Source organism: Apodemus sylvaticus, chromosome 22, assembly GCF_947179515.1.
Source record: "Apodemus sylvaticus chromosome 22, mApoSyl1.1, whole genome shotgun sequence".
NCBI classification, from domain to species: Eukaryota; Metazoa; Chordata; class Mammalia; order Rodentia; family Muridae; genus Apodemus; species Apodemus sylvaticus.
Genome location: NC_067493.1, coordinates 33,723,952 through 33,746,619, shown reverse-complemented (window position 1 = coordinate 33,746,619; position 22,668 = coordinate 33,723,952). Strand labels below are relative to the sequence as shown.

Genomic DNA, 22,668 nt, shown 5'->3' with positions numbered 1-22,668 from the left:
GAAGCAGAAGTCTGGGCTAGACTACTCCTCAGGAGGCAGCCTGCGCAGCCCCAATGGGTGAGCTGGAACTACAACTCCCGGCTTCCTTTGGGCGGGTAAGGGCGGATGGCTCAACGAGATTGGGCCTCCCTCCATGGGGCGGGGCTTGAGGAGAGGCCAGTCTTCCGCTGTTGCCAGGGGAGACCGTCGCAAGGAGGCGGAAATTGCCGAGGGAGGCGGGGAGTGCCGAGGCGGCACGCGGGAAGGTCTCGCGGCCATGGCGGCCCGGGGTCCCGCGAGTCGCTTCTGGTGCTCGCGTCCCGAGGTGCCCTCCGCCACATTCTTCACCGCCCTGCTCTCGCTGCTGGTGTCGGGCCCCCGCCTGTTCCTGCTGCAGCCGCCTCTGGCACCCTCGGGGCTGTCTCTGCGCTCCGAGGCCCTGCGCAACTGGCAAGGTGAGCAGAGGCGGGGCGGGGATGGCGCGCTTCCTCAGCCCGCAGACTCCCCGGTCCCCGATCGCAAGCCTCACTGCCAGCCAACCCCCAGCCTCCGTGCCCACCACCATTCTCCCCTCTTGGACCTCCAGCACGTCTTGTCTAAAGCCGTATCTTTTCCGCCAACTCCTTCCCATCCCAGAATCGTCCCCTTCCGTGTTATCCCAGATCCATTCATTCTTGATCTCGAGGATGGATACACTTCCTAAGCTCTTCACGTTTTATAAACACAAACCCCATCTGCTGAAGGCCTGAGCCCCACAGGAACAAATCAGACGTCTCTCGAGTGACAATTGTCAACTGTCACCCCAATGAATGGCTTTTCCTCTTGTCTCTAGAATTTTCTGCTGCGTCTTTACCTTAATCCTGACTCCAGCTCACAGAAGGAGCCCCTGGTAAAGGGTTTGTTTTCACAGGAGAGAGAAATTTCTCAGACCAACTAAGTCTTGTAATCATCCCTTTGTAAAAGCCAGGATTCCTAGCCCTTGTTTCTTCCTCATTCTTTCCTGGGAAATCCCTGTTGCTTCTAACGTTAACAGAGGCTTGCGCATTCATTTCCTGTAATCCTCACCTGCGATTTCATGACAGGTCATATTAAATTGCCTGTTTACCAGAAATTGAGGCTGAATACAGAGACTCACAGAGCTAATATATTAATAGGAACCCAGCACCTTGTTTTTAGTATGACGATTTACAACTAGGGCTTTGGGTATATACTCTCCACATCTATAGATAGATATATACATACGTGACCCATTTATTTATATGCTTGTGTGCACTCATGTAGAGGGCAGAGGACAACCTGACCGGAGTCTTTCTCTTCTTCCCCCATGTGGGTCCTGGGAATCAAACTCTGGTCTTTGGGATTGGCAGCAAGTGCCTCTACCTGTTGACCCATCTCATCAGCTCCCTTAATCTTAAGAGAGTCACATGTAGAATCTTTTCATATTTACCAGTAAATTTCCAATCCAGCAAATAACCAAACTGCTGGAGATAGTCCAACTAGGGTGTTAAGGTTTCCTGCTTAAAGCGGAAACTTTTCCCCTTTTGTTAGATACGTGTAGCACTGACAGTCAGCTCGATGCCAGTGTAGCTAGCACACACTCTTTTTTTTTTTTTTTTTTTTTTGTGGGTTTTGTTATTGTTGTTATTGTCAGTTTTGTTTGTTTTTTGTTAGTTGGTTGGTTGGTTTGGTTTTCATTTTTTTGTTTCGTTTTACTTTGAAACAACGGTCTTGCTATTTATTTACACCGGAATGGCCAGAACTTATTATGAACTCCAGGGCAGCCTCAAGCCCAGGACCCTCCTGCCTCACCCTTCTGAGCCCTGGAACACAGACTTGCATCACCATGCTTACTTAACCTTACTTGTCTGAGCATGGGCTGCTCGAACAGGTAGAGATACGGTTACATAAGGGACCTTTGTAGGCCTCACGTCTGAGCACATCAGTTTATTATGAGGAAATTAAAGTTGTGAGGATATGGACCTTGGACTTATAGCTCAGGCAGCCTGGTTATGATAAAGCCAAGACCCACATCCCCCATCCCCCACCCCCCACCTCACAGTCCTGAGAATGACACAGTCACCTCATCCATCTCCCTCTTGAATGTTAGGGTTTCAGCCTAACCAATAAGGACATGAGAGAGACAGGTGTACCTTTAATCCCGCACTGGGTGGGTGGAGGCAGGCGGCTCTGTGAGATTGAGGCCAGCCTGGTCTCCACAGGAAGTTCCAGGCCAACCAGGGCTATAGAATAAAACCCTGTCTCAAAAAAACAAACAAAAAAAAAATTAGAGAGAGCCCTGTAAGGTGCCTCCTTGCTGCCAGTCATGAGAACTGGAGTTTGACCTACATGATAGAACTTCTGAAGGTTTTTCTCTCATCGTGTACTCCCATATACCCACAAATAAATACATATAAATGTTTAAAATGATGTATCTTAGTGATAACTTGTATTTGGGAGAAGTGTATAAACCAAATATGGCAGACATTCACAGTCCCAGCACTCAAAAGGCTGAGGCAGGAAGATTGTGAGTTCGCTGCTAGTCTGGGCTCCATATCAAAACTTTGGATTCTCAACCAAAGAATTACGTGGTGGCGCACGCCTGTAATCCCAGCACTTGGGAGGCAGAGGCGGATGGATTTCTGAGTTTAAGGCCAGCCTGATCTACAGAGTAAGTTCCAGAACAGCCAGGGCTACACAGAGAAACCCTGTCTCGAAAAACCAAAACCAAACAAACAAAACATTTGTATCCCCAAAAAAAGGCCAAATGTGGTTTCTTACACCTCTAATCCCCGCCTTCAGGAAGCCAGAACCAGTCTGGTCTACACAGCAATGTATACACCAGACAGGGCTACGTAGTGAGACAAGGTCATTAGAGAGAGAGAGAAAAGGACTTTCTTTGCTATTTGATGGCATATAAATCTTAGCTGCCCCATAAAACTGGAAAAGCACTCTTTAAGAAGACTTGTGATCTTCGTATATTATTAATGATAATTTTATGGCCCTTATAAGTTTATGGTCGTTATAATTCATGGCTCCTTTTTTCTTCCCCTGAACAGCCTCTAGGAAGGAGAGGCCAGAGTCACAGCTGAGGAGACGGCCACACAGTCTTAGTGAGACCCTCAGTCTGCCCTGAAGCTGCCACAACTAATTACCCCTCAGACAGCCCAGTGAGGTAGGACAGTTAAAATATCACAAGAGGGGGGCTGGAGAGGTGGCTTAGCTCCTGAGGAGCTGGCTGCACCTGCAGAGGTCCCGCGTTTGGTTCCAAGCACCCCACATGGGGGGGGGCTCACAACTGCCTGTAACTCCAGCTCCCGGGGGATCCAACCTCCACAGGCGCCCACATACAAGTAGCATACACAGGTGCACAGCAATAGAAACAGACCTTTAAAGGAAAAACCTAAAATGTTGTAAAGCATCTGACACGTTCAGAGACCACTCCAGTTTTCAAAAGTTATCTTTTTCATACATAAAAATTGGTCTTGGTAACTCACCTCTGCTCCAGGGCCAGGGAAGGATGGAGACAACATTAGATGCTCATGCTTTGAATCATGGGAATTGGTTTTGATACCCGGGGCTCTAGGGCCAGGAAGGAACAGAAGCTTTATTATACACTTATACCTTGAGTCATGGGCACTTTCCTATTCTTTTTTTGTTTCCTGTTGTGGTTTTTTGTTTTTTTTTTATTTTTGAGACAGAAACCCATGCATGTATTGCAACCTGGCTTTAAATTCACAGTGTAGCCGAGAATGACCTCGAACTCGTGTGCTTCCTGTCTACCTCCTGAGTGCTGGCATCGTGAGTGGGCGCTGCCACTTCCTGTGTGAGGAGTCCGCAGTGCTAGTAATGGAACCCAGGGCCTTGTGCAGGCCAGTCAGGCTCCTACCAACCAGGCTACAGGCCAGCTTTAGTTCTGCCTTCCCTGGCTGGCCTGGACCTGGTTGCCCCTGGTTGGAACAGCACAGCCCGGGACCACTAACCAGAACCCATCCTTAGTTTACAGGCTGGTGACCTACATCTTCGTCTACGAGAGCCCGGTCTCCCTGCTCTGTGGCACCGTCATCATCTGGCGCTTTGCTGGCAACTTCGAGAGGACCGTGGGCACCGTCCGCCATTGCTTCTTCACCTTGATCTTTACCATCTTCTCCGCCATCATCTACCTGTCATTTGAGTCTGTGTCGTCACTGTCTAAGCTGGGGGAGGTGGAGGATGCCAGAGGGTTCACCCCGGTAGCTTTCGCCATGCTGGGAGTCACCTCAGTCCGCTCCCGCATGAGGCGGGCCCTGGTGTTCGGCGTGGTGGTGCCGTCCGTCCTGGTTCCGTGGCTGCTGCTGTGTGCTTCCTGGCTTATACCTCAGACCTCCTTCCTCAGTAACGTGTCTGGCCTTCTGATCGGCCTGTCGTGTATCCTTCCTGGGAGGGAGCTGCAGAGGGAAGCTACACCAGCGGACGCTGTGCGGTGTCAGGTACGCAGCCCTAGACTCCCGCACAAGTAGCCTGGGCTTGGGCTCCAGCTTGGAAAACCTGAGAGCCTTAGCAGTTTGGGCTTAATTGCACCAGTGTGACTTTTTTTTTCTTGTAAACTGAGGTGTAATCTATGCAACCTTAGTGTAAGGTTTCATTGGAAGAGGGCTAGGAAGATGGCTGCCTCAGTAAGGCACTTGTGAGAACTTGAGGGCACAGTCATAGCCCTCGACCTTAGACTAATCCCTGTACTGAGGAGGTGAGTCCCTAGGGCTCGCAGGCCCCCCAGCCTGGCCCAGTTCACTGAGTGACCCTAATACTCCTGAGGACCCACACTAAGGTGGGCCGCCGGCCTCCACAGCAGTGTTGGTTGGACAAATCCGAGATGCCCATCACCTTGGTGTTAGTGGAAGGGCTGAGAAACAGACCTGGACCTGTTGATACTTTGTTCTGTTTTTGCAGGGTGAAGAGTATCAAGCTAAGGGCACTGTGTGTGATTGACAGGCACTCTACCACTGAGCTAGAGCTCAGCCCTGGATTTCTTTATCTCGGAGGAGAGTCTTTGTAACAGAGACAGTCCTCCACCTCAGACCACCTCCGTCTCCGAGTGCTCACCATGACACCTGGCACCGCACCCCAGTTACAAACATCTTGGTGTGCAGTTTCCTTTTTCTTTTTTTTTTTAAGATTTATTTTGATTTATGAGTAAGTCTGTGGATCTGAGCACTCGCATGCTGGTGCTTGAGGAGGCCAGAAAAGGATGACAGGCTCCCCTGGAACTGGAGTTAGGGGTGGTGGTGAGCGGCCATGTGGGTGATGGGAACTGAACTTGGGTCCTCTAGAATAGCAATTTGCACTTTTTAAACTGTGGAGCCATCTTTAGATCCCCTGTCCTCAGAAGGTAACTTCCTTTTGAGATGGGGGTCTTGCTATGGATGACCTGGAAGTCACTATGTAGACCAGACTGGCCTCAATCTCGTAACTCCTGAGAGCTGGGATTAAAGTTGTAGGTCTCTGCACCACACACAGCTTGCCTCTTGTAGTTCTGAAGTAAGGTATTCTAAGGTAGTTTACCTGGCGCTGCCTGAGGCAGAGGAGTCCTCTGGAGTAGCTGGTATTACAGCCCATTACCCTAATCATCTGTTTTAGGTAGGGCTGGAGATCCAACCTAGGCCCTCCAGTGTATCAGCCTGGTCATTGCCCACTGAGTGACATCGCTAGCACTGCCTTCTCTGGCATTTATTAGGGATTGAGCCTTGCTAATTAGAAATTCTGAGATCCAGAATGCTTCAGAGTCTGAAAGGCCTTGAATATTAACCTGACAGAGAACACTGCTCCTGACCTGTCTGTATAAAGTAAGTCGATCTACCCAAAGTTTGTGTACCGTCATCTCAGGCTGCTGAGGTATGGGCGAACCCTGTGGGTTTGCCATGCATGGGCAAGCATTCAGATGACCCCGTAAGACTGGAGCCAGTTTCCCCGAACTGTTTAGATAAGGAATACTCAACCTGTGCTTACTCTTTGGTGCAGATATAAAACAGATGCTTAAGATTTACTGCAGTGTGGCTACTAGGGTAGCCCAGTAGATAAAAGTGATTGCTGCCAATCCTGACAACCTGAGTTCACTCCCTGGAACCTTCATGGCGGAAGGAGAGTTGATTCCAATTTCATAAAGTTGTTCTGCAAGTCCCCTCACTCACACACACACACCACACTCTGTGGCATGCTCATATACCCTTGTGCATGTACATACATACAAAATAAGTGTAATTAGTATTTGTTGAAGGGCATATGAAACCGTTGTACCATTAGCAATGTAGGCAGTAACGGTCCAAAGCAGAGGTGGCCACACTGAGAAAATACTTCCAGAGAAGCCACATTGAAACTCAGGAGTTTGAGGCCAGACTAGGCTACATGTCCCCCTCCCTCAACAAACGACCGAGTGAAGTTCACACAGAGACAGGGCTTTGATCTGGAGCAGAAGGTCAGGACTGCAGTATATAAGACCGTCTTGTGGCTGTCGGCTGTGGTCAAAAGGAATTCTAATGCACACCACACCTGGCAGTGTTCCCTGTGAGGGTCGTGGTGGATGGGCATGTTCAGTTCTGCAGAGACTGGCACACACCCGTGCCTCCCAGGGGCCAGGTCCTCAGGGGCGGGTGGGTCAGCGCCCCCTCCCTCCTGCTGCCTCCAGTTTTACTTAATACACCTACCTCAGATGGCCTCACCTACTGCTACTCCCTGGACCTCTCTGAGCGAGTAGCCCTGAAGCTTGATCAGACATTCCCCTTCAGCGTCATGAGGAGGATTCCCTTGTTCAAGTACATCTCCGGTTCTTCTGCGGAGAGGAGAGCAGCCCAGAGCCGGAGGTAAGGGATGGACCCCTCCCCTTTTGGTTGCATGGTCAGTTTCAGTGATGGGGGTGGGACCCAGGTGTGTCAGGTGCTCTGCTGCTGTGCTCCCACCCACCCTTGCTTTGGTTTTGTAAGGCAGAGTCATGGACAGCCAGGGCTGACTTTGAACTCCTGTCTGTACCTCTCTGATACCAGGCTGTAGCTCGAATCCACAACTGGCTCTCAACCTCCTTCCAAGAGCAACTGCAGAGCTAGTGAAGGAGGACAGAGGAGGGGAACAGTTTGTCAGCTCTGTGACTAGGGGTTGTAGTTGTATTGTAGTTGAGCAGAGAGCCCAGGCCTAGAATTCCCCAGTGAGGGGCTGGGGGCGTGGCTCAGTGGTAGAGCCCTGCCTAGAATCCCCCAGGGAGGGGCTAGGGCGTGGCTAAGTGGTAGAGCCCCTGCCTAGAATCCCCCAGGGAGGGGCTGGGGGCGTGGCTCAGTGGTAGAGCCCCTGCCTAGAATCCCCCAGGGAGGGGCTGGGGGCGTGGCTCAGTGGTAGAGCCCCTACCTAGTTCACATGAACCCTTAAATTCCAGCACTGCAAATAAGGAAAGGAAATCTGTGCACAAATATCTTCTGAACACTGGCTGCTCCCAGGGGTGGGGGAAGGAGGAGGGGAAGGAGGGAGGGCAGGGGGGATGAGTCAGAGAAGCCAAAGACACTTGTCTGGGTGATCTATGGATAGGTAATACAGTTGGCAAACACTGGGTAGCACTGGGGTATGACACTTAGCCATGTTTAGTCTGCTCAGTAGGTGACAGGGCAGGAAACTTGAAAGGAGAGTTTCTTGGTTCCCCTATGAAAACAGGTAAGACTGCCCTTGCCTGGGCTTGTTTGCTCTTAAAACTGATAGGCACCAGGCGGTGGTGACGCACGACTTTAATCCCAGCCCTAGGGAGGCAGAGGCAGGCGGATTTCTGAGTTCAAAGCCAGCCTGGTCTACAGAGTGAGTTCCAGGACAGCCAGGGCTACACAGAGAAACCCTGTCTCGAAAAACCAAAAAAAAAAAAAAAAACCAAAACTGATAGGCAAGCCACTGGAGCTGCCCTCAGGCGGGACGCAGGAGCGGCTCTCCTCTGAGTTACACCCGCCCACTGGGAAGCTTTCTCACCGCTCCCAGGTCTGACCCCGGACACGTGCGCTGGGTAGCGCCTGTGTTCCTTCTGTCCCTCACGTGGCTGATGGCCACTGATTGCCAAGATTGGCTGCAGGATCAGAACATGATGTTTCAGGTGTCCTAACAGTCACCGAGAGCATTGTGACAGAACATGCGTGTTTATTTTAGTAAGCTGTCATGTGGGTTGTTTTGTCTACAATTGTTCTCATTCAGATGGTTGGTTTGGTTTGGCTTAGAGTTTGAGTGGTTTATTGCTATAATAAAAACTAAAGACAGTTTATTAAAAATCAAGAAAAGATGCCCACAAGATGACCTTGTGGATAAGGACATCTGCTACCAAGTCTGAGAGCCTGAGGTCCATCCCTGTGACCCACACAGGAGGAGGAAAGAAATGACCCCTGGACATTCTCTGATACATATCACACACACACACACACAAATGAGAAATAATTTTAAGAAGAAGGCTAGGCAGGTATCATTTTATTGCACATCTTTTATTCCCAGCACTAGGGAGACAGATGATGCAGATCTCTGTGAGTTCAAGGCCAGCCTGGTCTGCATAGAGAGTTCTAGGCCAGGCAAGACTATATAGTGAGGTCCTGTCTCAAAAAAAAAAAGAAAAAAGAAAACAAAAAGGCCGGGCGGTGGTGGCGCACACCTTTAATCCCAGCACTTGGGAGGCAGAGGCTGGTGGATTTCTGAGTTCGAAGCCAACCTGGTCTACAGAGTGAGTTCCAAGACAGCCAGGGCTATACAGAGAAACCCTGTCTCAAAAAACCAAAAGAAAGAGAGAGAGAGAGAAAGAGAGAGAAGTGCTTCCAGACGCAGAAGTGGCTAGTGGGCTGGGCTTGGCACACACTCAGCAACTGCTGAGCCGTCTCCAGCCCCAAGGGGAAAATAATTTTTTTTTTTTATATTTTTACTTTTTTTTGTTTGTGTGGGTGTTTACGTCTCTAATTGGTGATGTGAACCTGGGGGAGTGGTGCCTAAAAATAGAAGGACTAGTCTCGTGTGATAGCCAACTTTATTCAGAGCATCGGAGAATTTATACTCTGAGGACTGAGAAAGGTTACATGAGTTGAGGTGTTCAATCACCAGGACAAGCCACACGTGGTAAAAACATGTTGTTACATACAGCACATGACTAACAACACACCTGGGAAGAACGTGGAAACACATTCCAAGAGCAATTCTGTTTTGAAGAAACTGAGGTCACAAAACTCTTACCTTGCTTTCTCAGAGTTTTCTCAGAAGCGCTGAGAATCCTCACAGGACCCCGTTCTTGGACGTTGTTTCCACGTGCGCACTAGAGCCCAGTATGCATGAATTCCTGAGTTTCATCCTGAGCACTGCACAGGCGGCCATGGTGGCTCATGCCTGTAATGCCCCACCATGCCTGTAACCCAGATGTTCTGAGGATACAGGTAGGGTCCACTGTTCAAGGTCATTCTTAGCCACAATGGGAATTCGACAAAACCTAGGCTACAGGAAACCCTGCCCCCCGAGCCCAAAGTCAATCTTTCTTCCTTGAAACCTGGTGCTGGCCATGGTGGTACACGTGGCACTGTGTACCTCGCCTGTAGCAGTCACTGTCTTCTCTCTTATTCCTTTCCAGACTGAACCCTGCACCTGGCTCCTACCCCACACAGAGTTGCCACCCTCATCTGACTCCTAGTCATCCTGTCACCCAGATGCAGCATGCCAGTGGCCAGACACTGGCCTCCTGGCCTGGACACATGCCCAGCCTACCTCCATACCAGCCTGCTTCCGGCCTGTGCTATGTGCAGAACCACTTCGGTCCTAACCCCAGTGCCTCCAGTGTGTACCCAGCTTCTGCAGGGACTTCCCAGGGGGTGCAGCCTCCCTCCCCCATCAGCTGTCCTGGCATGGTGTATTCCGGGGCCCTGGGCACCCCGGGGGCTACAGGCTCCCAGGAGTCTTCCAAGGTCGCCATGCCCTAAGCAATCTACAGAGGGGACTTCCACCATGTTGGACAGAGACAGGTTCTATCTGAGAATTGAAGAATTATTTATTGAAGCCAGGGCATGCCAGCCTGTCATTCCAGCTGCTTGGGGGGTTGAGGCTAATGGATCAAAAGGTCATGGTCCGCCTGGGCTCCAGCGCAAGTTCAAGGCCAGCCCCAGACTGTATAACAAGGCCCTGTCAGAATTAATAACGATAGCTGGGACTGAGGCTCCGTGGTGGAGTGCTTACTTAGCATGATTAAGGCCCTGAGTCCTCAGCTCCACACGAACAAGAAGAATTACTAAGTAGATACCTACGGGAGTCAGCTCTGCTGAGGTCTTTGATAAATGTCCCTGTGTCTGTATCGTTTCTCCTCAAGGCAGCTCTAGAAAGCAAAGTTTACTAGCCCAGCTTTCAGGACAAAAGATAAAGCTGGACCTGCCGAGATAGGCCTGCAGTCTCAGCCATGAGCAAGGTCATCAGAAGTTAAGGTCATCCCCATCTACACAGGGGGTCTGAGGCTAGCCCCCAGGCAAATGTGGGGATTCACAGTACCATGGAGTCTTGAGGCTCCAGAGATGCCGCCAGGCTTCCTGGTCCCTAATCCAGCGTCCTGACCGAGAAGGCGCTGTGGTCACCGGCTGCCAGCGACTCTTGCTGTCCTACCCATCCTGCCCTGCTCGGTGCCCGTGGGTCCTTGCTTGTGTCTGGTGTGACTGTGTACCGGGCAGTTGTGTAACGTCTTCCCTGCAGCCATCTCTGATACTGCCTGACTGGTGACCTGCAGCAGCAGGCTGGCCATCCGCCCTGTGAGTTACCTCTGTATAATACCCAGCCTCCAATCTGCCAGTGGGGCGTGGCTTACTGTGTTCAGCCCAGGGTGGATAGTGTAGGGGGCATGGAGACAAAAAGCTGTGAGGAGCCAGAGTCACATCCAGTCTGTCGCCTGTGCTTGGCAGTGTGTAGTGAGGACCTGACCAGGGTGGGTGGAAACGGTGAAGTCCAGAGTCGGTCAACCCAGAGATACAGTCGGGTACAGCAAGCTAGTGAGAGGCGGTCTCGTAAAAGGATTTTCTTTTTAATAAAAATAAGCTGAGCATGGTCTCACGTGTCTTTAATCTCAGCAGGTAGGAGGCAGAGACGGCAGATCTGAGTTTGAAGCCAACCTGGTCTACATACTGAGTTCCAGAACATCTGAGGTTACGTAGTGAGACCCTGTCTCTAGAAATAAAAGGAAGCCAGGTATAGTAGTACCTGCCTTTAATCCTAGCCCTTGGGAGGCAGAGCACTTAGGTAGATTGCTAAAGTCAGCCTGGTCTATGTGACCAGTTCCAGGGCTGAGGGTGTGGCTTAGTGGTACAGTGCGTGCCCAGCATACAAGTGGCCCCAGGTTCCATCTCCAGTTCTTAAAAGCGAAGCCATGGTACCAAAGGTGTTTTAGATATGGACGTGGTTTCCTTCACGTCCAGGAGCTATATGGCCTGCTCTGGGCTGCTTCTGAGGGAGTATTCCAATACAGATGATACCTGACCCCAAGCCTGCTCCTCCAGAGAGGGCGGTCTGAAGACGGGCACACCCACGTGGCCTTTGAAACCCACTGGCAAGCAAGCAGGTTTGAGGTGACTAAGGATGGAACTGCCGGATGTGGATAAGGAAACTTGAGTTCACAGCTGAGGAACCAGGTGTTAGGTGCACCTGGGCCTCAGTAAGAACACAGCTGGAATCTGATGGACCTGGAGCTTTGGACTCCAATCGTGCCTGGCGTTTCAGTGGCACTTCCTGATTACAGCCAGATGTGTGCTCTCAGGAGCGGTCCCTCCACTCCAGTGTGGAGACCCACAAGTGGGTGTGATGGGCACATGCTCTCAGTATAGATGGACTCGTGTGTCCCTGGTTTCTCTGGCCTTCCTACAGAGGGTGGCTCACTGACTAGAGCTGTGAACACCAGGCACTGGGTTCCCTGGCGGCTATGCTGTGAGGACTGTCAGGTCCTCCTGTGTGCCCTAGCTGCTGTCTTTATTGATGGGCTCCAAGCATACAGAGGAATGGTAACAGGCGATGCAGAGCTGGACTCCAGCGTCCTACTGCCCCCTACTGATCGACTGCCCCTAGATCTCCATTCCCTGGGCCTTTACGATCTGGAACCAATGCACAGACAGCATGAAACTAGACCAGAGTGGAACCATGTTTCTTAGCACCTGCCCGAAGGACCCCACTTTCCTTGCTTTTGCAAGCAGCCTTTGCCAGGTAGGTTTCACTGCACATCAACCTGGGGCTCTCAGTGGATGGAAATTCCCCCTCCTCTAGACCCAGAAAATGATGTGCCCTGGGGGAGGAGTTTACAGAATGACCTGAGCTATGATTTTGTTTCTGTGGAGATAACTTCCAACCACATGTGTTCCACAAGACACCTAGGGTCTAGGGGATCCCAGCCTGACTTCATTTGCCAAATCATGTGTCCCATGACAGCAAGTCATGGCTGAGTCTTTGCCTGGTCCCAGACTGGGCTCAGAGACATGCCATGAAATATGTATAGGAGACACAGGTATGTCACCCAATAAATGTTTGTCACACAGTCTAGATGGCCCTGCCCTGGCTGCTCAGAATAGTGAGGAAGTGGATAAATAAAGGTGCTGAGAGCCAGGGAGATGGCTCAGTGGGTGAAGGGTTTGCTGCTCCATAGAAAACAGGCATGGCCTCGTGTCTCTGTAACCCGGTGCCAGGAGTTGGATTCCTGGATCTAGCTGGCTGGCCATCCTAGCCAGAACCATAAGCTTGGGCCCGGTTCGGTGAGCAGCCATTTGTGAAGATCAGTTAGAAACATTCTCACATCGGCCTCAAGTGCCGACATCGGTGAGCACTCCCACGAGTGCACACACATACCCTCATAGCACAGGGACAAAAGAATTGCCATGGGGCTGGGAGTGTCGCTCAGAGGTAGAGGGTATATCGGGAAAGCTCAGTTTTATCCCAGCACTGAAGGAGGAAAAAGTATTCACTTCACCTGGTACCACGGTGAACTCTAATCCCAACCATAGGCAGGATGAGTGAGGCAGGGGGATTTCGAAAACCTGGGATTTGGGGATACATAGCCTTCGAACCGTTCCAGGAAAGGAAACCTTGGCCTCTGTTTATTCAGCCTAAGGGAATGCTGTCCTCTACACTCAAGCCTCTGTCCCTCCCCTCAACTCAGGCCTCTTCCCCAGTCAAGGCAGGACCAACCAGCTAGAGGGTTTGCAGACATCAGTTTACAGGGCTTACCAGCTGGGGGCTGCAGAGATGCAGAATCATGCAGTCAGCCTCTCTTCCCAGGCATGCACTGCTCTGGAGCTGCTGGGGGGAAAGGGTTCAGCCAGAGGGAAGCGGATCTCCAGGTAGAGAAAACCAGGTAAGGGCCGGCAAAGGGAAACAGGAACCAAGCCAGTAACCAGAGCCGGTAATACAAGCATGGAGACAAGACGGGCAAGAAGGGGATGGAAGGGAAGTGCCTGGCTCCAGGCTCAGGCAATGAAATTAGGCAAGCAGGAGGGGGAGCCTACGCTGGCACAACACGGCGGCGACTGGTCACAGGATGGTGACAGAGCTAAAGGTCTGGAGGCCAGGCCTCCTTCCTGTCTACAGGTACCCACCTGCTGCACTCTCAGAAGGGTGGGAATGTGAGCCTCGCCAGGGTAGAACAGCCCTAGAGTGTTCTCACAATTGGTGAGAGATTTCCAGCCACTAAAAAAACCCCACCTCCCAGACCACAGAAATGACTATCAGATTGAGCCAGTATGGAAAGAGTTGGAAAGCTGTCATTTTGGGGACAGGATTTCATGATGCAGACCTGCCTAGCCTGGGACTCCATATGTACACACGGCTGCCCTCAAACTCAGAGATTCACCTGCCTCTGCTACTTGAGTGGTAGGATTAAAGGAACACACCACATCTAACAAAAGATTTTAAAAATATATGTATGTGGCTGTGGGTGTGTACAAATGTGTTCCAGTGTCTGGAGAAGCCACGAGGGATGTTGGATTCCCTGGAATTGCAGCTATAGACAATTGTGACTGAGAAACCAGTGATGGAACTCTGGTCTTCTGCAAGAACAACACTCTTAACTGCAGGGTCATCTCTCTGGCCCCAAAACCTATTTCCCCCAGTTTTCCAAGACAGGGTGTCTTTCTGTATAGCCCTGGCTATCCTGGAACTTGCTCAGTAGACAAGGCTGGCCTACAAGCCAACTCAGAGACCTCCCTGCCTTTGTCTCCTGAGTGCTGGGATTAAAGGCACACCCCACCACTGTCCAGCTCCCAAGCCCTTTTTTATTAAACATAGCAAACATAGATTTATTAAGAGCACTCCTCGGAGTAGAAGTGACTCTGAGAGGAATAGACAGCTTTCTTTGTTTGTACAGGTTCTCACTAGTTAGCTCTGGTAAGCCTGGTCCTCACTCTGTAGACCAGGCTGAACTCAAACTCATAGATATCCGCCTGCCTCTGCCTGTCAACTGCTAGAATTAACAACTGCTAGAATTAAAGGTAGCTACTACCATACCCAGCCCTGGCATTTTAAAATCTTTTTTCTTCCTTCCTTCCTTCCTTCCTTCCTTTCCTCTTCTTCCTCTTCCTCCTTCCCCTCTTCCCCCTCCTCCTCCCCCTCCTCCCCCTCTTCCTCCTCCCCGTCCTCCTCCCCTTCCTTCTCCTCCTTCCTCTCCTCCTCCCCTTCTTCCACCTCCTCCTCTTCCTCCTCCCCTTCCTCCCCCTCCCCTCCCCCTCCAGGCTGGTCTTGAACTCACTGAGAATGACTTTGAACTTCCAATCCTTCTGCTTCTACCTTTTGAGTGATGGTATCCAGGCGTGTGCCACCATGCCCCGTTTATGCAGGGTTAGGAGTGGAAGCTAAGGCTTCGTGCACACAGGGTAAAGACTACCCACTGAGCTACAGTCAGCTCTTCTTACACAGATCTTAGGCACTGGGTTAGTAGGAGGGAAAGAACCTGAGGAAGGTACAGGGTGCTCTGGATGCTGGATCGGGTGAGTGAAGGCTTCTCAGAGGACAGTCACCCCGAAATGTCCTTTCCAGAACAGATGATAGAGGCGTTCCAAAGTACTTCGGATGAGCATACAGTCCGATGAAGATAAAAATCAGTCCTTGTGTTCCATGGCCTTAATCCCGGCACCCGGGAGGCAGAGGCAGGCAGAGCTCTGTAAATCGGAGGTCAGCCTGGTCTACATAGTGAGATCCAGGCCAGTCAGAGCTACACAGAGAGACTTTATCTTTAAAGGATAAAGGACAGATAGACAGGAAGGAAGGAAGGAAGGAAGGAAGGAAGGAAGGAAGGAAGGAAGGAAGGGAAAAGAGAAGAGAAGAGAAGAGAAGAGAAGAGAAGAGAAGAGAAGAGAAGAGAAGAGAAAAGAAAAGAAAAGGTGAGACCCAGGAGTTGCTAGGAAATGCTCTGTGTGTTTGTTTTGTTTTTCGAGGCAGGGATTCTCTGTGTAGCCCTGGCTATCCTGGTACTCACCCTGTAGACCAGGCTGGCCTCCAACTCATTGATCTGCCTGCTTCTGCCTCTCAAGTGCTGGGATTAAGGCATTTGCAACAAACCCTGGCACATATGTGACCAATTTTGACCTTAGAAAATGCACAGAGAGGGCTGGAGATGTGGCTCAGTTTAGAGGCGGAGCATGCATGAAGTCCTGGGTCCCGGCCTACGTAATTTAAAAATGAAAAGCTTTAAAGAAAATAAGCCATGCCAGGATAAAGTAGCACATGACTCTAATCCGACTTTGATATTTGGGAGGCAGAGGTAAGTGGATCTCTGAGTTCAAACCCAGCCTGGTCTACAGAGAGTTCCAGGACAGCCAGTGCTATACAGAGAATCCCTGTCTAAGAAAACAGGCAAAAAAGCCAGATGCAACGGTACATACCTCTAAATAAGAACATGTGTCCATACATAAAACCAAAGAGAAATAGAAGAGAGAAACTCCATGCAGATTATTGAAAAGACGATAAGGGATACAGGGCAGCAAGTGTCAGTTAGTGTAGTCAAAGAAGGCCTCCCTGAAGAGGTGACCCTATCTGCTGAGATCTAGAGGAATCCAAGGACCAGCCATGATAGAGGCAGGGCGTGGAGAAGAGGCCTGCAGGGGACAGAGTGACCAGGGCTGGGTGGGGGGTCAAACCATGAAGTGGCCAGGAGACTGGCAGGGGAGGTACACAGCAGTTGCACAATAAGTGCTTGTTACCCTGGCAACAATTGGGACAATTTTCCAAGCCTGAGCTTGGGAAATCGTGCACTTGCTCAGGGCTAAATTCCTTCAGCCCCCAGGGACTCTCCACACTACCACAGTTCTCAGAGGCCTGAGGCCAGTCCAGATGGCCTTTGGTTTTTCAAACTCAGCATCCCCCCCACCCCCATTCATTCTTTCCCATCCACCTGACACACTCGGTCACCTCGCAGCATCTGATGGAGTCATTCCCCACTTTTGAGATACTCAGACACCCCACATTCACCACCTTTGCCCTCATTCATTCTCTCTTTGGTTCTCTCGTCTGGTAGATACAGAGCCCCCACCCCATCCCACCCCGTCACAGCCTGTGTGTGTGAACCCTCTGCCGACCGACCAATGGGTCTGGTTCCAGTACAGCCTGGCAAAAGTACCAGGAAGCCTAACTCTGGAAGAAGTCTCTTCCCAAACCATGTGGAGCACAGCAGAGGGAGCTGCCAGCTAGACTCCAAGGGTGGTGGTGCTCCCTAGCCCTTGGCTTGGCCTCCCTCTAGGCCTTTCCTGAATGGAATTTGGAGAAGGCAGAATGGAGGACGCACGCTACAGCAGATACCCTCAGCCAGGCTTGACCTGAGATAGCTCCAGGAAGACTACACAGAGCCAGCAAGGAGTGGTGGATAGGTAGAGCCCAGGCTGGGAGCCCCCGAAGGCCAACCCAAGGCTTTAGGCTGGATCCCTTGAGTGTTAGAGATACTTGAGAGATTTCTTCATTTGTCCTGGGGAGCACCCTCTGGGAGCACCCTGTGGGAGCATCCTATGGGATCCAGGGAGTCTAATCCCAGCCTCAACCATGGCTGACTAAACCTTTGGGTCACACACTGCAGGTACACCTAGGTCTTCACACACAGAAATGTCTGCAAAGGGCTGAACCAGATTTCCTGAGGTGAGCCTGTTGTGTGACAAGGCACTCCTCTGCCCCGGTGAAGGACCAGAGGCATCCCGGTGGCTGGCAAGGCTCTCAGGTGTCCTGCTTGTCCTGTCCCCACCCCACTCCCAGGGAGAACTCCCAAAAGTTCCAGGTGCACGTAAAAGGTAGCCTTCCGGGAGAGGCCTGGCTGTTCTTGAGGTCCCGAGTTCAATCCCCAGCAACCATGTCGCGGCTCACCACCATCTGTGATGGGATCTGATGCCTCCTTTGGCATACAGGTGTACATGCAGATAGAGCACTCATACATAAACTATTTTTTTTAAAGATTTACTTACTTATTTTTTTATTGTATGTGAGTACACTGCAGCTGTCCTCAGACACATCAGAAGAGGGCATCAGATCCCATCACAGATGGTTGGGAGCCACCATATGGTTGCTGGGAATTGAACTCAACCTCTGGAAGAACAGTCAGTGCTCTTAACTACTGAGCCATCTCTCCAGCCCCATGTTTTGTTTTGGGTTTTTGTTTTGTTTGTTTTTTGGGGGGTGTTTTTGTTTTTTTGGGTTTTTTTTTGTTTTGTTTTTTTGTTTTTTTGAGACAGGGTTTCTCTGTGTAGCCCTGGCTGTCCTGGAACTCACTCTGTAGACCAGGCTGGCCTCGAACTCAGAAATCTGCCTGCCTCTGCCTCCCAAGTGCTGGGATTAAAGGCTTGCGCCACCACTGCCCGGCGTTGTTTTTGTTTTTGTTTTTGTTTTTTTTAATGTTTTTATTTTCTATATTCTTTGTTTACATTCCAAATGATTTCCCCTTTCCCAGATCCCCCCTCCCCATATGTACCATAAACCTTCTTCTCTCCATCCATTCTCCAATCACCTCTCTCCTTTTTCTCTGTCCTTATATTCCCTCCCAATGCTAGATCAATCCTTTCCAGGATCAGGACCCTCTTTATACTTCTTCATGGGAGTCATTTGTTATGCGATTTGTGCCTTGGGTATTCAGGGCTTCTGGGCTAATTAATATCCACTTATCAGAGATTGCATTCCATGTGTATTCTTTTGTGATTGGGTTACCTCACTTAGGATGATATTTTCCAGATCAAACCATTTGCCTACAAATTTTGTGAATTCATTGTTTCTAATTGCTGAGTAGTATTCCATTGTGTAATATACCACATTTTCTGTATCCATTCCTCCTTTGAGGGGCATCTGGGTTCTTTCCAGCTTCTGGCTATTATAAATAAGGCTGCTATGTGTTTTTGTTTTTTTAAGGAAACTTGTGATCCTCTTGACTCAGCCTCCCAAATAGCTGGGATGACAGGTGTGTGTGTGTGTCTGTGTGTGTACGCGCGCGGCCCGCCCCCCCCCCCAACCACAACCGCGTCCTGGACACACACACACACACACACACACACACACACACACTGTAATTCATGTCTGCAATAGGGTGCCTCCCAGGGCATGTTTAGCCTGGGACACGCATGCTCTGTAAAGGCCACGGGATCCTCTGGTGGGGTCCCAAGGGAGGAGAGTTTGTTGTCAGCCCTCCCCCAACAGGGAAAACCAGCATGGCTTCGATCCTGGTCCTGCCTGGACCTCTGCCCAGTGTGGCCCTTCTTATCGGGTCCTTGTTGTTGGGGACAAACCTGTCTCCCAGCAGTTCAAGTCATAACAAAAGCCCAGGTTCTCTGCCCTGCCCTCCCTAAGAGGTCTGCACCTGGGACAGGCTCAGGTTTCCTGAGAACCAGGGACTTGAGAGTCAGGTTGCAATGTCCCCATGGGAGAATGTGGCCCCGAGCTCAAGTGGCACCTCACCCTGGGAAGCTCTGGGCTTGAATAACAGCAAAGCCTTTCCGGAACCAGACATTGCCCATCCCCCATCCCAGAAAAGAGCGTCTAAGGCTGGGCTGCCGCTCAGTGGGCCGCTGACTGACCCGCACCCATGAGAACGCGCGCGCAATGTCCAGGCCTAGCAAAAGGAAACAGGAGGGCTTTGTGTGCTCGTTTGTTTGAAAATTTCGAACTGCATTTATTTATGGGGGTGCATGCCACAGGCTGCAACGTGGAGGTCAGAGGGCAGCGCCTGAGAGTTGGGTCTCTCCTTCCACCGTGGGGGTCCTAGGATTCAAATTCCTCCTTGTTGTCAGGCTTGGCAGCAAGCTCCTTTACCCACTAAGCCATCTCACCGGCCCTTGAGGAAACAAGTCCAGACAAGGCCTGAAGAAAATCTGGCTTCATTTTATTCAAGGAGGCTCCGCAGGGGTCCCTGGGCCAGTGTCCCAGACTGAAAGGCGGGGCACTTGGATGGCAGGTTCAGAGATGCGAGGGGCTTGGTCCATCAAGGCAGGGCCAGTGTTTTTTTTGTTTTGTTTTGTTTTTCCGAGACAGGGTTTCTCTGTGTAGCCCTGGCTGTCCTGGAACTCACTCTGTAGACCAGTCTGGCCTTGAACTCAGAAATCTGCCTGAGTTAAAGGCGTGCATCACCACTGCTCGGTGGGCCAGTGTACTTTTGGGACAAGGTTTCTGTAGGTGGCCCAGGCTGACTAGGGACACACACACACACACCACAATTTATTTGTTTGTTTGTTTGTTTGGATTTTTTGGGGGGAGGACAGGGTTTCTCTATGTAGCCCTGGCTGTCCTGGAACTCACTCTGTAGACCAGGCTGGCCTTGAACTCAGAAATCTGCCTGCCTCTGCCTCCCAGAGTGCTGGGATTACAGGTGTGTGCCACCACCGCCTGGCTGGTTTGTTTTGTTTTGTTTTTTGTTGTTGTTGTTTTATTTTTACACACACACACACACACACACAATTATAACCCCTGCGTTGACTCTGGAAGCTCACCTTGGCTCTCTCTGTCTCACCTCTGCCCTTGCTATCCTGGGTCTAGGTGAACTAAAAATTCCAGAAAAAGAAAGAAGCAGATGGGGGTGAGGAGGAAGGAAGAAAGAGAGGAATGAAGATGTGGGCGGGGCGGGGAGAGCGATCGCTAAAGATTCTATAAGGTGACGTGACTTCAAGATTATGCATAGTCAAAATGCTACAGACCAGGCCCAGAGAGTCTGCGCAGTGACTCTAACAGAGGAGCAGAGTTCAGTTCCCAGCCCCCAGGTCAGGTGACTCACAGCTGCCTGGAACTCCAGCCCCAAGGGATCTGAAGCCTTCTTTTGGCCTCTTTGGGCACTGTGCTCCTGTGCACCCACTTAAATAAAAAAATAAATAAATAAAAGCAGGCTGGAGAGATGGCTCAGTTGTTAAGAACACTGACTGCTCTTTCAGAGGTCCTGAGTTCAACTCCCAGCAACCACATGGTGGCTCACAACCATCCGTAATGGGATCTGATGCCCTCTTCTGGGTGTCTGAAGACAGCGACAGTGTACTCATATGCATAAAATAAATAAATAGCCAGGCAATGGTATGTAACTACATGTAACTACAGTGACAATTTTGAAGTTTTGGTGTCTTTGAAAAAAAACACAGAAATATAAGACTATGTTTTCATTTTAATCACAGGTGTGGGAGATGGGATTGCTTCAGATTGTCTGATTTGTCTCATGCTCTAGCAGGGGCGTGATTTTTGCCAGCTAAAGATTGTTTCTGAGACTGCATGGTGTTTGGAATTATGGGGACTCTTCAAAGGGTATATGTGATGGTTTGTATATGCTCAACCCAGCAAGTGGCACTATTAGAAGGTGCGACCTTGGCTCTGGAGAGGTGGCTCAGTGGTTAAGAGCACTGGCTGCTCTTCCGAAGGTCTTGAGTTCAAAAGCCCAGCAACCACATGGTGTCTCACAACCATCTGTAATGAGATCTAATGCCTTCTTCTGGTGTGTCTGAAGACAGCTACAGTGTACTTACATATAATAAATAAATAAATCTTAAAAAAAAAATAAAAGAAGAAGGTGTAACCTTGTTGGATGGAGTAGGTGTGTCACTGTGGGTGTGAGCTTTAAGACCCTCATCCTAGCTGCCTGGAAGTTAGTATCCTGCTAGCAGCCTTCAGATGAAGATGAAGAACTCTCAGCTCCTTTTTCACCATGCCTGACTGGATGCTGCCATGTTCCTGCCTTGATGATAATGGACTGAACCTTTGAACCTGTAAGCCAGCCAGCCCCAAATAAATGCTCTCCTTTTAAGACTTGCCTTGCACCCCCCCCCAAAAAAAAACCAGCCTGGCAGTGGTAGCACATGCCTTTAATCCTAGCACTTGGGAGGCAGAGGCAAGTGGATTTCTGAGTTTAAGGCTAGCATGGTCTACAGAGTGAGTTCCTGGACAGCCAGAGCTATACAGAGAAACCCTGTCTCAAAAAACCAAGATAAGTAAATAGATAGATAGATAGATAGAAAGAAAGAAAGAAAGAAAGAAAGATAGATAGATAGATAGATAGATAGATAGATAGATAGATGATAAGAGTTGCCTTGGTCATGGTGTCTGTTCACAGCAGTGAAAACCCTAAGACAGAATATAAATTCTAGCTGACCCCCCCACCCCAGAGTATGCTATTGGTGGGTATTTGTTGGTTGTGGTTTGTTAAGTAGTTGTGTGCAAAGAAAAAACAAGAAATTAGATATCCTGATGGTAAAGATCAAACTTTACACCCTTAATCAGCAGGAAGTAGTCTAATGATATTTCACTGCCCCCTGACAGACTTTACTCAGAGATCTCCGTCCTTTCCCCTCTATCCTTTCTCTTATCTAGTGTTAGGAGGTTGAAAGGGTGAAGGAAAGGGGGTGGAGAAAGGCGGAAGAAAGAGGAACTCACAAAGTAGCAAAAAGACTGGCTACATGTAACACTTCTATTGGAACATGGAATTTGAGCAATCGAAATCCATTCAGAGCCCTCACACTTGGCTCTGAAATACGTGATCTCTGACCCTCTTTGAGGTGACGTCTGTAAGTGACTTGGCTGGACAGAGTGTGGACCCCTCTCCAGAGGGCAGCTTAGCAATACTCCAACCATCTGGGTCCTCGGTAGGAACCTTTTGGATTCCAGCCTGGGAGACAGGAAGTCGCAGTGATTTCTCTGCAGGGCACATATTGGTTCTTGGTGTCATGTTGGCAGGCCACCCTCCTGGCCTATGGTGGGACCTCCTCCAACTTCCTTGTTTTCCAGGTTTGTCCTTAGTGGAACTCTGAGTCCTGGCCTTCCAGTCCCTCGCTGAGTGCCAGACATCTGCAGACAGCTAGCCAAAGTCATTCACAGGGACCCAAGGGGAAAGGGGAGCTGTCACATCCAGAAGAATGAGGGGCCACAGTGAAGTGTGGCACTTCCTCCCACGTGTCAAGTGGCCATTGCTGATATGATGAGAAATCAGTGACAGGGACCAGACCCTCGGCTGCAGAGAGACCTGGATCTTCCCCGGTGGGTCCCCGAATCCCGGGCTTGGGTGAAGCCCAAGAGGTTTCTATCTCCAGGGCCCCTCTCAGAGGCTCCCCCACTGTCTATAAAGCTCACACCCTGGCCTCATTCTGCTCTTGGCTTAACTGTTCCTTCCACAGAGATACCATCTATGGTCACCTTGATTGTCAACCTATGGGCTTTAGATTCACTGTGAAAACAAACCTCTGGGCACCTCTGTGAGGATTTAACCAGATTGGTTGAGGCCGGAAGACC

At 50.3% G+C, this 22,668-nt stretch overlaps 1 protein-coding gene across 1 annotated transcript; it reads left to right on the top strand.

Moving 5' to 3' along the window:
- The first annotated feature begins 203 nt into the window (after positions 1-203).
- On the top strand, positions 204-11,022 carry Rhbdd2 (rhomboid domain containing 2). The gene is made up of 4 exons (XM_052168334.1): positions 204-434; positions 3,976-4,383; positions 6,662-6,812; positions 9,572-11,022. Exons 1-4 carry the CDS (start codon positions 257-259, stop codon positions 9,915-9,917), a joined length of 1,083 nt encoding a protein of 360 aa, XP_052024294.1. The 5' UTR covers positions 204-256; the 3' UTR covers positions 9,918-11,022.
- Positions 11,023-22,668: the final 11,646 nt, after the last annotated feature.

Excerpts from the sequence above, each read along its gene's own strand:
- Rhbdd2 (XM_052168334.1), top strand. The coding sequence starts at position 257 with ATGGCGGCCCGGGGTCCCGCGAGTCGCTTCTGGTGCTCGCGTCCCGAG. Across the intron at positions 4,384-6,661 it reads CCTTCTGATCGGCCTGTCGT|ATGGCCTCACCTACTGCTAC; the intron begins GTATCCTTCCTG and ends CACCTACCTCAG. Across the intron at positions 6,813-9,571 it reads AGAGCAGCCCAGAGCCGGAG|ACTGAACCCTGCACCTGGCT; the intron begins GTAAGGGATGGA and ends ATTCCTTTCCAG.